The 12,939-nt window shown below is 33.2% G+C and overlaps 1 protein-coding gene across 1 annotated transcript; it reads right to left on the bottom strand.

Annotated features, from left to right (window-relative positions):
• Positions 1 to 39: 39 nt before the first annotated feature.
• Positions 40 to 11,045, bottom strand: LOC106671603. Its single transcript, XM_014402518.2, has 14 exons — positions 10,976 to 11,045; positions 10,689 to 10,900; positions 10,440 to 10,607; positions 8,599 to 8,714; positions 8,479 to 8,516; positions 7,233 to 7,573; positions 7,130 to 7,150; positions 4,851 to 5,002; positions 4,490 to 4,581; positions 4,281 to 4,432; positions 4,062 to 4,217; positions 2,671 to 2,771; positions 2,478 to 2,603; positions 40 to 467 (listed from the first exon to the last, which is right to left on the bottom strand). The coding sequence occupies exons 1-14, from the start codon at positions 10,976 to 10,978 to the stop codon at positions 355 to 357; spliced, it is 1,791 nt and encodes a 596-aa protein (XP_014258004.1). The 5' UTR covers positions 10,979 to 11,045; the 3' UTR covers positions 40 to 354.
• Positions 11,046 to 12,939: the final 1,894 nt, after the last annotated feature.

The following is a 12,939-nucleotide window of genomic DNA, read 5'->3' as shown; positions in this document are numbered from 1 at the left end:
TGGCTTAGGTATGAACTATTTCAATTAGAAATATAACAAACACTTTATTAAAAATGGATGGAATAACTGCATAAAATAGCTAGCAAACTAATCAAAATTAAATGAATATCCAATTGGCAAGAGATACGCCAAGTACATTTATACATCATGCTATTTAAAAAATGAAATTTGCTGAATACATAATTATTTCATTTAAATACATAAATTATTAAGGCATGTATTGTAAACAATAATTAAAAAAACTAGTCACAAAAATAATATTAATGGTAATTAACAAATGATAGTAAATTAAAACTAGAAAAAAAAATGAACAGCTAAATTTTCTAATTAATCAGGGAGGACTTTTTATTAGTTTTATAAATCACAAGCATTTTTTAAGGCCTCCAAATGTTCTTTCAACCGTGAAATAATTTTCTGACTGCATTCCCGAAGACGGGTGAAATCTTCTCCTTCGTAAGGTTCAAAACCTAAGGGACAGAGAAAAGTGGTGTTCATCAAGCCATTTATAAACAATTTGTGATAAAAGATGTAACTTAAAAAAAAGTACTTTTCTAATTTGAAGAAAATTATAGAAAAATACTTCATAATGCTAATGAAACCTTTTTTTCTATCGAGACCCTGTACTTAAATTTTTATAAAAAGTTAGCCTCGAATGATAATTACAGTACTTTTGATTTACTTATATTAGTACAGAATAAGTTTGCTGACTCAAACTTCTCATCAGAGAATTAGCATGCATACATAATACATTTCAGGTTAGACGATGTGACTGGAATTGAAAGGGCCCATACTTTAGTTTTTATTTATTTTTTGAAAAGAAGTTGGAAAAGACTGCCCTAATAGTTAATCCCCATTCTGTCCCATCGCAGGACAAATGTGACAGCGTCTGCCGACCCATTCAGATTTTCCTTGAGAATTTATCATGTGAAATTGACTGTGAACTGGTTGAATTCTAGAATGAAAAGGAAACAAAATTGATGACATTAGATCTGATTTTATGAAATTAATTATCCAACCAACTTGGATGTCGAAATGTCAGTTTTGTCCTCTTGATTGATCCCCAATGTTGTTAATTTTGTTGATATAAAAGACACTGATTAAGTAGAAAATGAGATCATTTAACAAGCTAATCAAGCGATGTAAGTGTAGTTTTAACTAACCTTTTTTAATTTCAAATTAATGGCATTTCTTCTTAGCATGACAGAATTATTTTATATTAAAAAAATAAAATAAAATAAAAGAATTTTACTTTTCATGCTTGTATTTCATACCACCTCCCTAAGTTTTTTTAGTGTTTTAATGAAAGGTTAATTTGATATAAAAAAAGTTTAATTTGTATTTTAAAAAGGTTAATTTGAAATTAAAAAAGGATAATTTGATGTTAAAAACAAAATGTTGAATTGACAGAAAATGCAATGATTATTTGGAAATCGTGAGATGCGATCTGGTGTGACGTAGGTTTCAGAAAAACATTTTCTTTATAGTGCCAATGTTTCGATCTTTATAGAGATCATCTTCAGGGCCTGGGATTTACATACATTGTTTAAATTTAACAAATACATGTAAGATGTGGAAAAAAGTGAATTTATACAATGCAAAAAAAAATATATTTTTTATTCTTACGCAGAAAACAAACACTTTGAGTCAGTAGAAATACTTTGATTGAATACAAAAAAATATATTTTTTTTGCATTGTATAAATTCACTTTTTTCCACATCCTGCATGTATTTGTTAAATTTAAACAATGTTTGTAAATCCCAGGCCCTGAAGATGATCTCAGTAAAGATCGAAACGCTGGCACGATAAAGAAAATGTTTTTCTGAAACCTACATCACACCAGACCGCATCTCACGATTTCCAAATAATCATCGACTAACATTCACTAATCACCACACATTTCTACATGAGAGAATGCAATGTTATTCTACCTCCTAGACCTTCACTTTTGAACCATTGTGCCATCAATTAATGCATGTTAATAACAAAAAATCATCATCACTCTCATGTTTGTTTTATTTTACATTTAATAAACAAAATTTCTAATAAACTAATAAAAAAGAGTCTAAGAAGCAGAGGCATTTCAAAATGGAATTAATGTGGTTAGATAAATTCCAAAGCTTTTCCAATGCCTCCAATATAAAGTAAAAGTAAGTAATTTCTCTCTTTCATGAGAGCTTACCAACCAGCAATTGGGTGGAGCAGACGAAGGATCAGACTACTTTACAATAAATTTTTCATACTATTTTCAATTAAAAAACCATGGGCTATGCTGGGATCTGAACCCATGACTTCTAGCATGGCAAATACAAGTTGGGCGCCTTAAGCACTTTGCCACCTCAGTCCTTTATACCTCTAATATAAACTATTGTACATATTATCAACCCATCAAGCAAAAAGTAAAAAATTATCAGTAGGTTACATTTGCATTTATAAAGGGAGTTAGGCGAAAAATATAATTTATAATGTTAGTAATTACCATCAAGATCATATTTTAGATCCATGGCTTCATTCACTATCTCTTTTTTGCGTTCTTCAATATAATCAAGAAGATTATGCTTGATATAATTTGGGTACGCAGTGAGGTTCTCTGGCTGGTAGGTGACTGGAAAAACAAATTTACATATGGAACTTTTATTTTGGCAGTACATTAAATAATTGATGTTACTCACGATCATAATGTTGTTTTAGAGTAATCAGACGTTTCCAAGCTTTTTGATTTTTGGCGTTGCTCCAAGAAAGACCTAATAGTTCATTTGGGAACGCCGTTTCCCTAAGATTAACGTTCACAGTGAGGTTCACAATGTTTACACATTTTTCTAACTGGTTAGAACGATTAAATTCAATCGTCTTTATAAATATTCACTTAAAACTAGGAGGACAGGGCCAATTTGAAAGAAAAGAAACCAGTACCTTTGTCTAGATTTCAAGGAATATATTCCCTTCATCCCGGACTAATGAATACATTCACTCTCAATATACAAAAAAGAAACGTAAAATAAGATATTTATTACTATTATATACACTGTTTTCTACAAAAATAGTGAATAGTGCTGCCGTGATCAAGCACAATTCTCATATTAGCTGGTGTTCCTACACTTTTTCTATACGGAGCCAAGGAAGGCACCCTTCAATCAAGTATGATACATAGTAGGTTTAGGCCTGTGTTAACAGCATAAGGCCGGTTATGAGTCGGGGTTAGGATGATCCTTCTTCTGCAGTTGACTCTTTCGGGGCTTCTCAGATAGTCAAGTTCACTGATATTTTCTTTTTTCCTTTTCCTCTTCTTTACCATCTTTCTTATGGCTTGTTAGCATCTGCAGATTAGATTGCGATAGGAAGGTCTTGGAGGTAGAGTTCTTACTTGCTCTCTGTGTATAAAGACGATCCTTCTCCTGTGGTTTAGACTCTGGAGGTGACCTAATCTGACTTCTTGACACAAAAAACTCGGTAAATCCAGTTTTACTGCTGCCTCCTTTTCTTCACCATCTTCTTTATTGCTCTTTCAGCACCAACAGGTCACAGTAGTAAGATCTGGAGGGTGGCATTCCTACAATGACGTGTTTCAACCTAGTGGGACACATTGAGCAACTTTTTTCTACGTGATGGCCACATACGCGAGTTTTGGCTCAAAAGTAAGTGCCTTGTGTCAACTTATGGCTTCTGTTCCGGATGATCCTTCTTCTGCAGTTGATTTTTTGGGTGCAACCATGCTGTGGACGTAGAAAGCTTCTTGGATGATCCAGTTAACTGACCGCACCAAATTTTCTTTATTTTTGATAAGAGTATATAATCCTCAAAAGTTTGACAAAGGAACTGAGTATTTTCTTTTCTTTCAAAACTAGCATCTAAGTTTTAATATAAAATTTTAATACTGAAATACATCGAGATAACCACAGTTGATTACAAATTTCTGTTTAAAGTCGACCACTTTTTTACTCATGAATACTCTGGATTACAAAGTTACTTACCTTTAACAAATAAAAATGTCATAAAACGTGCCCAGTTTACTAAGTTTTAGTATTCTTTTTACTGTACCATTTTACATACGGAAATTACTTACTCATACATTGTAACCATTTGTCGTAAGTGCGAGAGTTTTTGTCTTATTTCTTCAGCCTCTTGAATGACATCTTTTACTTCAGCCAGGCAACTCTGATGTTCGTCGCGAATTGTTTCATTTATCGACTTACGCGGCTGGTAAACAAACTTCGCCTCTCTGTACAAAAAATTAAACATTTCAGTGCAAACTGGAGCAATTTGTTTGTGAAAAAAAGCTCACTTTGAAGAATTAAGACTTTTTTCGTCCGGTGAACTATTGTCGGAATCTTGCTGGTCATTCTTGGCGCATATAAAACACATGTAATCATTGTCCACAGCCAAGCCTTCTTCCGCCATACAATCGATGTGCTGCCATGTGAGACACTTCCCACACTGTGGCGAAAAGAAAATTAAGTGTTAAAAAATGGGTAAATGATTTTTTTATATCACCTGAATAGATGGCTCCCAGCTATGGCACGACTCCTGGCCACATGAGCATATGAAAACCTTTTCAATCAAGTCGGACAACTTCGTCATATTATCTAAAAACATATCTCAATTTAAAGAAATACACATACTTTCCAACTAAATGAATGTATTAACAATCACGCAAAAATAGAAAATTCATACTAAGAAGAAATAAGAAACCTTTTTGATTATTTCAGTTGGAATTAGAGCGTTTTTTTTGTCACCTCACTCAATGGACTAATAAATATTTTTTGTGCATTATATATTTATTTGCTAATAATTTATTGCATGCCAATTTCACTACACTATATTATTCAGATTAAATTATTTAAAAATATCTTACTGTTGTTCATTTGATCATTTTGGTACGAGGACTCTTGGTATGCCGGTGGAAGTTTCAACCATGGTTTATTAGACGTACTAGCCATGTTAGCCGTTTTAGCAGTACTAGCCATACTAGTATGAGCCTTATATGCCGATTTGTACGATTGGTTGCTATAAAAAAATGATACGCATAAAATCCTCGATGTTTCTAACATTTTAAACAATTCTACCGTGCTTAAATATTACTTAAGGCTAATTTTCAGTGTTAAATTTAAAGTTATTAAACTAGTTAATTAAAAAAAATCAACTGTCTTAACAGTCAGAAATGTTAGAGAGTTAGAAACATTTGTTACGGACAATAAAGTAGATTCAAAGCCAATCAATAAATTTATGCGTTTTAAAACATGCTTTTAGGAGCTCCAATGTGCAACAAGGCGCTACAAACTTCCATTTAAGTCTGATAGTTAAGCCTAGGCAGCAGCCTGGCATGAAATCCTCACACAAGACTTTGACAATTACGAAGACTTAGGACTGAAGTCTTTTTTGACTTAATTAACAAGACATTACCACGACCAATTTGGATAGAATTAAACTGTGGAGTCCTTCCAATCAAAACTGAAAAATTTCAAAGTTAACTACACAGGAAAAGACTATCTTAGTCGTAATCTAAGTCATACTTCACAACTAAAAGCACCTTTAGTGTCTACAAGATGACATTGTTGAATAGTGGAATCAGAATGTCTGGACCCAAACTGGTGGTCAGGAATAAGGTTACAAGAATGAAAGAAGTTTTTTGAAAGTTTTTTTCAGGTTTGAGGTTTTTCAGACTTTACAATCATCCCGATGAAAGAAAATTTTCATTGGATTTGTATATGTAGTTCTAAGGACAGAATTGTATATATAGGTAAGGAAAAGTAGTTTTTAGGTAGGAACAATTCTTGCATTAACCCGATACATTCTTTAATGGTATGGCATATTTCATTGGGTGTATATGGTGAAGGTGAAGTAGAAGATATATCAGGTCCTGCTCTATGGTTATATTGAAGTTTGATCATTCAGGTCAGGATGGGAGCTTTTTCTTGGATCTAGCCCAAGAGTCCTAATCTCAGCAAAGAGAAGGAATGGTTTGATAGGATAGGATTCTGTGTTGTCCAAAGAGATTTGTTCTCAGTAGTCAGTGAACGTGTGTAGTATTGGAATCATTGTTGTATCAAGGTTTGTAGTTTATTTCTTAGAAGTGAGTTGGTCGGTTGTATGGGCATCAGATAGATAATGAGTGCTACTTGGCTCTTGCGTGGCGCTCCAGTATGATCTGTCGTGTTATGTATTGGTTATGTGTAGGTCGAGTTTGTACGTTTGTAGTTTAATTCTTAGAAGTGAGTTGGTCGGTTGTATGGGCATCAGATAGATAATGAGTGCTACTTGGCTCTTGCGTGGCGCTCCAGTATGATCTGTCGTGTTATGTATTGGTTATGTGTAGGTCAAGTTCGTACCTTCATCAGTTTTGGTATCAAGTCTAGTTTTTGTTCACCAGCAGACAACTAACTTTCAATCAACTGGGCCTTATGTAAGATAACTTTTGGAACTGATGTAACAGGACTATGATCTGAAATATCTGTAAAGTTAAGGATTTCGTGGTAGAGATGTGCTGCCCACGAGATGAAAATCATCACGGTTGGCCAGTAAGGAATGAATGATGCTGAGAAGATTCCAGGTACAGAGGACTAAGGGAATGGAAAAATGAAACAAATTCGTTTGAAGATATTGGGTTGTTTGGAGGGCAATATACATACAGAGTGCCTACTTCTATATCTGTGATACACATATTATGGCTACATACTAGAATGTAATGCAATAATTTATGGCTGAGCTTTTACTTTTTTATATTAAATAACCTTGAAATACATGCACAACAAAGGTAGAAAATATGTGTTTTAAGAAAATATTTTTCTCAACCCTAGGGCACATTGGCAAGAGCGCTCCGACGTGTCTAATGTTTTTTAACCTAGTATTACTTTTAAAAAAGCTAATTAAAATCAGTGATCCCATGTCTGTAGCTACTTCCAGTTGATCAGGTTAAGCTTGTGAGTATTTACAATAGTTTCTAATACTGTTGGTAAAACAGAGGGCATAATTTACGCGATTTATAGAAACATATGTCCCTATTAAGATTTTTTAATAACAATATTTAGGTAGTTTACACTGATTTTTTTTTTTTTTTTTTAGTGCACTCCAATAAATAAAAAATATTGGTTAGTAGTAAGTAGGAAGATGCAAAATTGGAAAGGTGATATTTACCCTTTGCGAGATGCGTCTATCCTAAAAGAAATAATTCCCAAGGATTAGAATAAACCAGTATCACTTTAATTGTTAAGTGCATATCATTATTCTCATTACTCACGATAATGGACAATAAATTTCTTTTGGAATATTTCTTGTGTTTCCCATAAATTGATACATTTTATTGATTTCCTTCATCGTTTCTGGGCTATTTTTCACCACGGAATCCTTCAATCGGACGCTGGCAGCGCGAGCAAACTTTGGCGATTTTGGCATTGTGGATTTCCCATTCAAATCCATGTTTGAAGGATTTTGATTTTCGTCTATCGTCTTTAGGACTGGTCGTTCCGGTTCACGCTGTGTTGCAAATATTTCTTCAGAATCGGAACTCGGAAATTCGTCTGAGTCAGACTCGAGAATGTTGCCTGTCAGCGTGTAGGGATCCACTTCGTCTTGTATATCCTGCAAATACTTTCTAATCCAATATTTTATTCAATAAAATTTAAAAGCAAGCAATCATTAAATTAGCTAAATCCGTAGTCCCGTTGCTAAGCGATTGTCGGTTTCCAGTTAATTTTTTTTTATTAATTTTTTTTGTGATACCACCTGTTTTATTAAACATATTCCTACAAATGGCATGATCAATTCTGCCTCAAAATACACCCATTAAGAAATAGACAAAATTTTTAAGTGCAATTCTTAATCAACGAGATAAAAACCCAGACATTATTTGATATGAGTTTGATATGAGAGGAATATCAGCATGAAACCTACAAAAACTAATTGCTCAAATTATAACTAAGAGAGCTGGATAAGGGAAATTAATTTTGTTGTCATTGGCATGCTGAAAATGTTCCCTGTTGTATTAATTACTTCACAACTACTGTACGAAGAAATCTGCCGACTAAGAGTATGACAAAATAGAATTGTTTAAATTAAAAATTATCCATTCTGGTAATCAAAATGATCATTAACAAAACCAATGACAAGCTTTAATTAATTACATTTGTGTTAATTTTTTGAGCAGCAAAACAAATGAGATAGGCAATACTTTGAAATCTCAACAATAAATTCCTTTGTATATTTCATTTATCCTTTTCTAAGGAACAAAAAGTTCTTTAAAATGTTATTCTTCATTATTAAGTTTTAGACTTCGACTATATTCATACTGCTCAATATGAAAATGTCAAATGACTGTGCTGTTTATACTGTGTATCGAATGATTATTTGTACTTTTCCCTGTAAATAAACTTTTTCATTTTTTATAAATTATTCACACAGCTTTTCTTCAAAACAAATTTTAAAATGGGCATGAAAAGAACAAAGTAATAAATAAACAATAATAAACAAATGGTTGAAAGACAAACCCAAGAAGGAGATGTATTCTTTGAGACATTTTCCACACCTGAAATAATCAAAAAGCTTCTTCTAAGTCATTTAACTGAAAAAATTAATTAACAAAAATTAAATCTGTCTAATTTTACTACCGCATATGCCTGAACTCGGATAAGAAATGGGCCAATGTGAACACGATGCGTCATCATTTCTGTCTTGACTATTTGAAATAAGCATTGCCTTTTCTGTCGGGATGTACTGCATCTCCCTAGAATTACAAGAGTAATTTAAGACGTCATGTTTCACACAAATGTTAATTTTTTTTAAATTTAATACAGTATAATTCTGTTAATCCAAACAGAATGGGAAAGGTGGTTAAAAAAATGGTGGAAAGGCCCAAACTTTTATTTTCAGTTTTCAGTTAAGAATTTATTTATGCATTCAGACCTCACAATTTCGGGAAAAAATGCAGCAAAATAGTAGGTTGTTTGGAGAGGGAAAATGTTAAAATCATTTAAATTTAACTGGAACACACTTAAGTCTATATTTTCCAAACTAAAAAAATTAATATCTGCCAATTGGAATGTGGTCGGGTTATAGACGAACATACGGATTAGCGGGAATCTACTTTAATATTCAACACAAAATAAAAGGGCACTGTTGAATTCGAAATTTAATGAAATAGCGGAAGAATAATTGTTTAAAAATTTCTTCTCCAAGATGTATAATTTAACAAACAAACGTTAACAATTATCTTATTACATTACTAAAATATGGCATAGTGTAATGTGCAGAACAAAATATACTATCAGTCATTTCTTCTGTTTGAAACAATTTTTTATACAGACATGTTTTTAGTTGGATGCACAAATGTTCATGGTCATCAATTTTGCGTTATCAGAAAATCCAGATTGGTTGTTAGGTTAAGGCTAGTGTTAAAATTAGAACTAAAGTTAGGATTAAAGTTTGAGATATGATTAGAGTTATGGTTAGGGTTAGGTTTAGAGAAGGGTTAGAATTACGGTTATGCCTAGGAACAAAGTATGATTAAGATTAGCATTAAGGTCAGGTTATTTAGGTTAAACAAACTGTTAGGTTAAGGTTAGGGACAAGTTAGTTTCAGGGACGGTTAGATTAAGGGCTAGGGATAGGTTTGATTCGGGCTTTAGGTCTGGTTAGAATGGTTAAATCTATGGACGTATTACAATTAGGATTTGGATAAGAGTTAGGGTTAGAGACAGGTTTAGGTTCAGGAACAGGTTAGCTTTAAGAACAGGTTACAACTAGGTTAGGAATGGGTTAGGATTAAGTACAGTTTATGATAAAGGTTAAATTTAGGGGTGGGTTAGAAATAGGTTCAAGAAAAATTTTGGTTAAGGTTAGGAATGGTTAGGTTTACATTCAATAAATGGTTAGGATAAGGTTAGGGATGGTTAGATTAAGAGTTAGGGATGGGGTAGGTATAGGTTTAAGGACGGTTATAAGGGTTAGGTTTAGGGGAGTATCACGATTTTAATTAGGGTAAGCATAGAGTTAGAGTTAGGGACAGGGCAGGATCAGGAACAAGTAAGCTTTAAGGAAGGGGTTATGATGAAGGTTAGGTTTTGGGTGGGTTAGAATTAGTGTTAGGCTTAGGTTCAAGAAAGAGTTGGGATTAGGATTAGAATTAGGTTTAGGTACAGACACATGTTTGGTTGAGGTTACTTTACATATCCATAATTTAATGTTTTTGCATGAAGTTAAGAAAATATGTGGGTGCAAAGAGAAAGTTTTTAACAAAATTGTGCAAAATATTGTTACATGATGATAACAAGATTACATGACTTGGAATTTTTGTATCATAAGCCCAAAAAGCTTCTAGAAAGGATGTGCTGTCCAACTGAATAATGACAGGAAGTTATTACTTAAAGGCCAACACATCGTATAATAATTAGGAGTAATTATTAATCAATTTAAACCTGAAAGCAAAAGAAATACTGAAAAATTGACAAACCAGTATTGAAAAAGTTCAACTGGCATTAGGTGCTCTTGTCTGTAAATAAGCTGTGGAATCAGTTCCTCATCAAGAGAAAAATCCAGTGTCGTAGGCCTTGTTTTACGAAATTTGACATAGTAATAATTATCAAGTTCATCGTAGGTTTCTATCCTGTATCCATCCGGCCTGTAAAATATTTACATTAAATTCTCAAACTTTATATAAAAAAACCTATGACAAATTGAATTTAATAAAATGGATGATTACGTGAGCAAAAAGGTTAGCCAGGCGCCGAAATTCCTGTATGCATGTTTACTCCAACCGGGTGGTAAAAATGAATCCGGAATGACCACAGTTTTTCCATCATGATAATGATCTAAAAACGTTTGACCTGTGAGAAGTGGTCTCATCCCATCTTCCAAATCCAGCGAAAATCTGTTTCCATTGGATGTTGATGTAAAGTGGTTAAACATTTGATCCTAAGAGAGTCAGAAATTTACAAACTCCAAGTATACACATTAAAGTTTCATTTAAAAAAGATTAAGTATTCATACCATTGTTGATTGTAGAATACTGGATATGGTTGTAACTGAATTAACGCACTAATGCAGCAACACTGAAAAATTAAATAAATAATAATATTGTTATACAAAAATACGATTTAACAGTATCAAAATATATTTATTATGTACTATATAGTACACCCACTGACACAAACAGCCTCCATAAAGAAATTAAACGCATAGATATAAAATAAAACATTTAAAAAGTTTTTGCTATAGTTCATCCTCATTTTTCTCATCCTAGAATGTTACAAGCACCTCTTTTGTCCTTACATTAAATTTTGTTACACTAGAGATGAGAAATTACCCATTAGTTACACTCCTGTTGGACACTACTCACTGTCTTCGCTAGGGATTGTAAGGTTAGATATGAAGTAGGGAGCTTAGGCAATTGTTCAAAGGTTTTGGACTGGAGTGACTAGAATCTTTGGAACCCCACAGTTCCATACATCCACATTGGTTGTAAGAGTAGTTTATCTGTTCATTTATGACTTTTAAGATTTTTAGTTACAAGGGTTTTGTCGATGTAAACTCCAAAATAGTGAATAAATAAAAGGTCAATCACAGCAAGTTGCATAGTCTTTTTAACAGCCTTCCTTTATAACGACCACCTTTTAACAGACAATGTTTGCATTCCATCGCAAAAAATATAGAAATTAAATACATTTTAAACCATCTATAATGAAACCCTTCTACACTGGTCACAAAAACTACTATCAGCCCCCATCAGAGTAATTCACCCTTCTAGAATGGACATAAGCAGCACCTCTCTTTATGCCTGCCAATAAAGGGATGGTCAAAACAAAACAATGAAAAAGGTTTTTTTCTAAACTAACTCAATCATGTCCACTCCTCACAAATTAAACAAATTATTAAACACATTAAACAACCGGTTGCTTAAAAAAAAATAAAAAAATAAAAACACACATTGTTCTGGTCTTTGAAGTTTCTTTTTCCTTTTTTCCTAGGGTTTCTTATGAACTGTTTCATCTTAATAAATTCTGTTTCTTCTTTAAAAATTTATTAATCTTTAAAGATTTTAAAAATTCAGGATGCTAGTTGCTGCTAGCTGGAATCCAGGACCTTTACCTTGCAGTGACAAGCACAGTTTTGTTTAATGTAAATATTTTTATTTATTTTGTAAGACCCGTTTAAATATTTAAAGTATTATGATTTATGCACTACAGCTCGAATTATATTAAAAAATTTAAACTCTTCCTGAATGGTTACCCAGGACAAAAACTTGTCAAATCTTTCTTGCCTGTTCATCATGGAGGGGTTCCACTGTATTAGTTTTGTACTTCTAACGAGTTTTCAAAAAAAAAAAAAAAAAATTGAATTCACAGAAATATTAGCATTAACATCAGATAAATGCCAAAGCCCGCGCAGGTGCCCCTTATGCAGAGAAAGGTTGCTCGATGTGTCCCACATACTGGAAACATGTCATGTCTTGGCTCCATACAGAGAGCGTGTAAGCATGCCGCCGGATTTAAGAAGAGTTCTCGAACACGGTAGCGAGTTTCAGTCTCCTGTTCCGCTTTTTAGGGGAATTTGGGTTTTTTTTATTGTATATAGTATGTCTTATGTGTTGAGGGTCTATATGTTTTGTCTGAGTGCATGTATTTATTAGCGTGAATGGCGAGGGGTGAGGGTGAAATATAACGTCATCATCACCCCTCGAACGATGAGAGCGTAAGAGTGTGTGTTCGGGGTCGATGGCGGAATATTTATAAAAGTACCCCAATCTAGATTAGTTTGAGTATAGGGTTGGTGGAGGAATATCAAGTACTCCACCGACCAAACGGAATGAGTGTACTGTATGCTGTATTTATGTGTATGAATGTATTTATTTGTATGAAAGTAGTGTTTGAAAGGGTACATAGAATATAAACTTAGTTGGGAGCTGAAATGACCTAGATGTCGGAAGCCCAGTCAAAAAAAAAAAAAAAAAAAAA

Source organism: Cimex lectularius, unplaced genomic scaffold (genome assembly GCF_000648675.2).
Source record: "Cimex lectularius strain Harlan isolate CLEC.00 unplaced genomic scaffold, Clec_2.1 scaffold429, whole genome shotgun sequence".
Taxonomy (NCBI): Eukaryota; Metazoa; Arthropoda; class Insecta; order Hemiptera; family Cimicidae; genus Cimex; species Cimex lectularius.
The sequence above is the reverse complement of the archived record's forward strand: the minus strand, read 5'-3'. Positions and strand labels throughout refer to the sequence as shown.

Bases quoted from the DNA above. Each gene is read 5' to 3' on its own strand.
- LOC106671603 (XM_014402518.2), bottom strand. The intron at 5,003-7,129 runs GTAAATATCACC...ATTTTTTTATAG, and splicing joins ATAGACGCATCTCGCAAAGG to CAACCAATCGTACAAATCGG. The intron at 4,218-4,280 runs GTGAGCTTTTTT...TTTTTTGTACAG, and splicing joins AAAAGTCTTAATTCTTCAAA to AGAGGCGAAGTTTGTTTACC.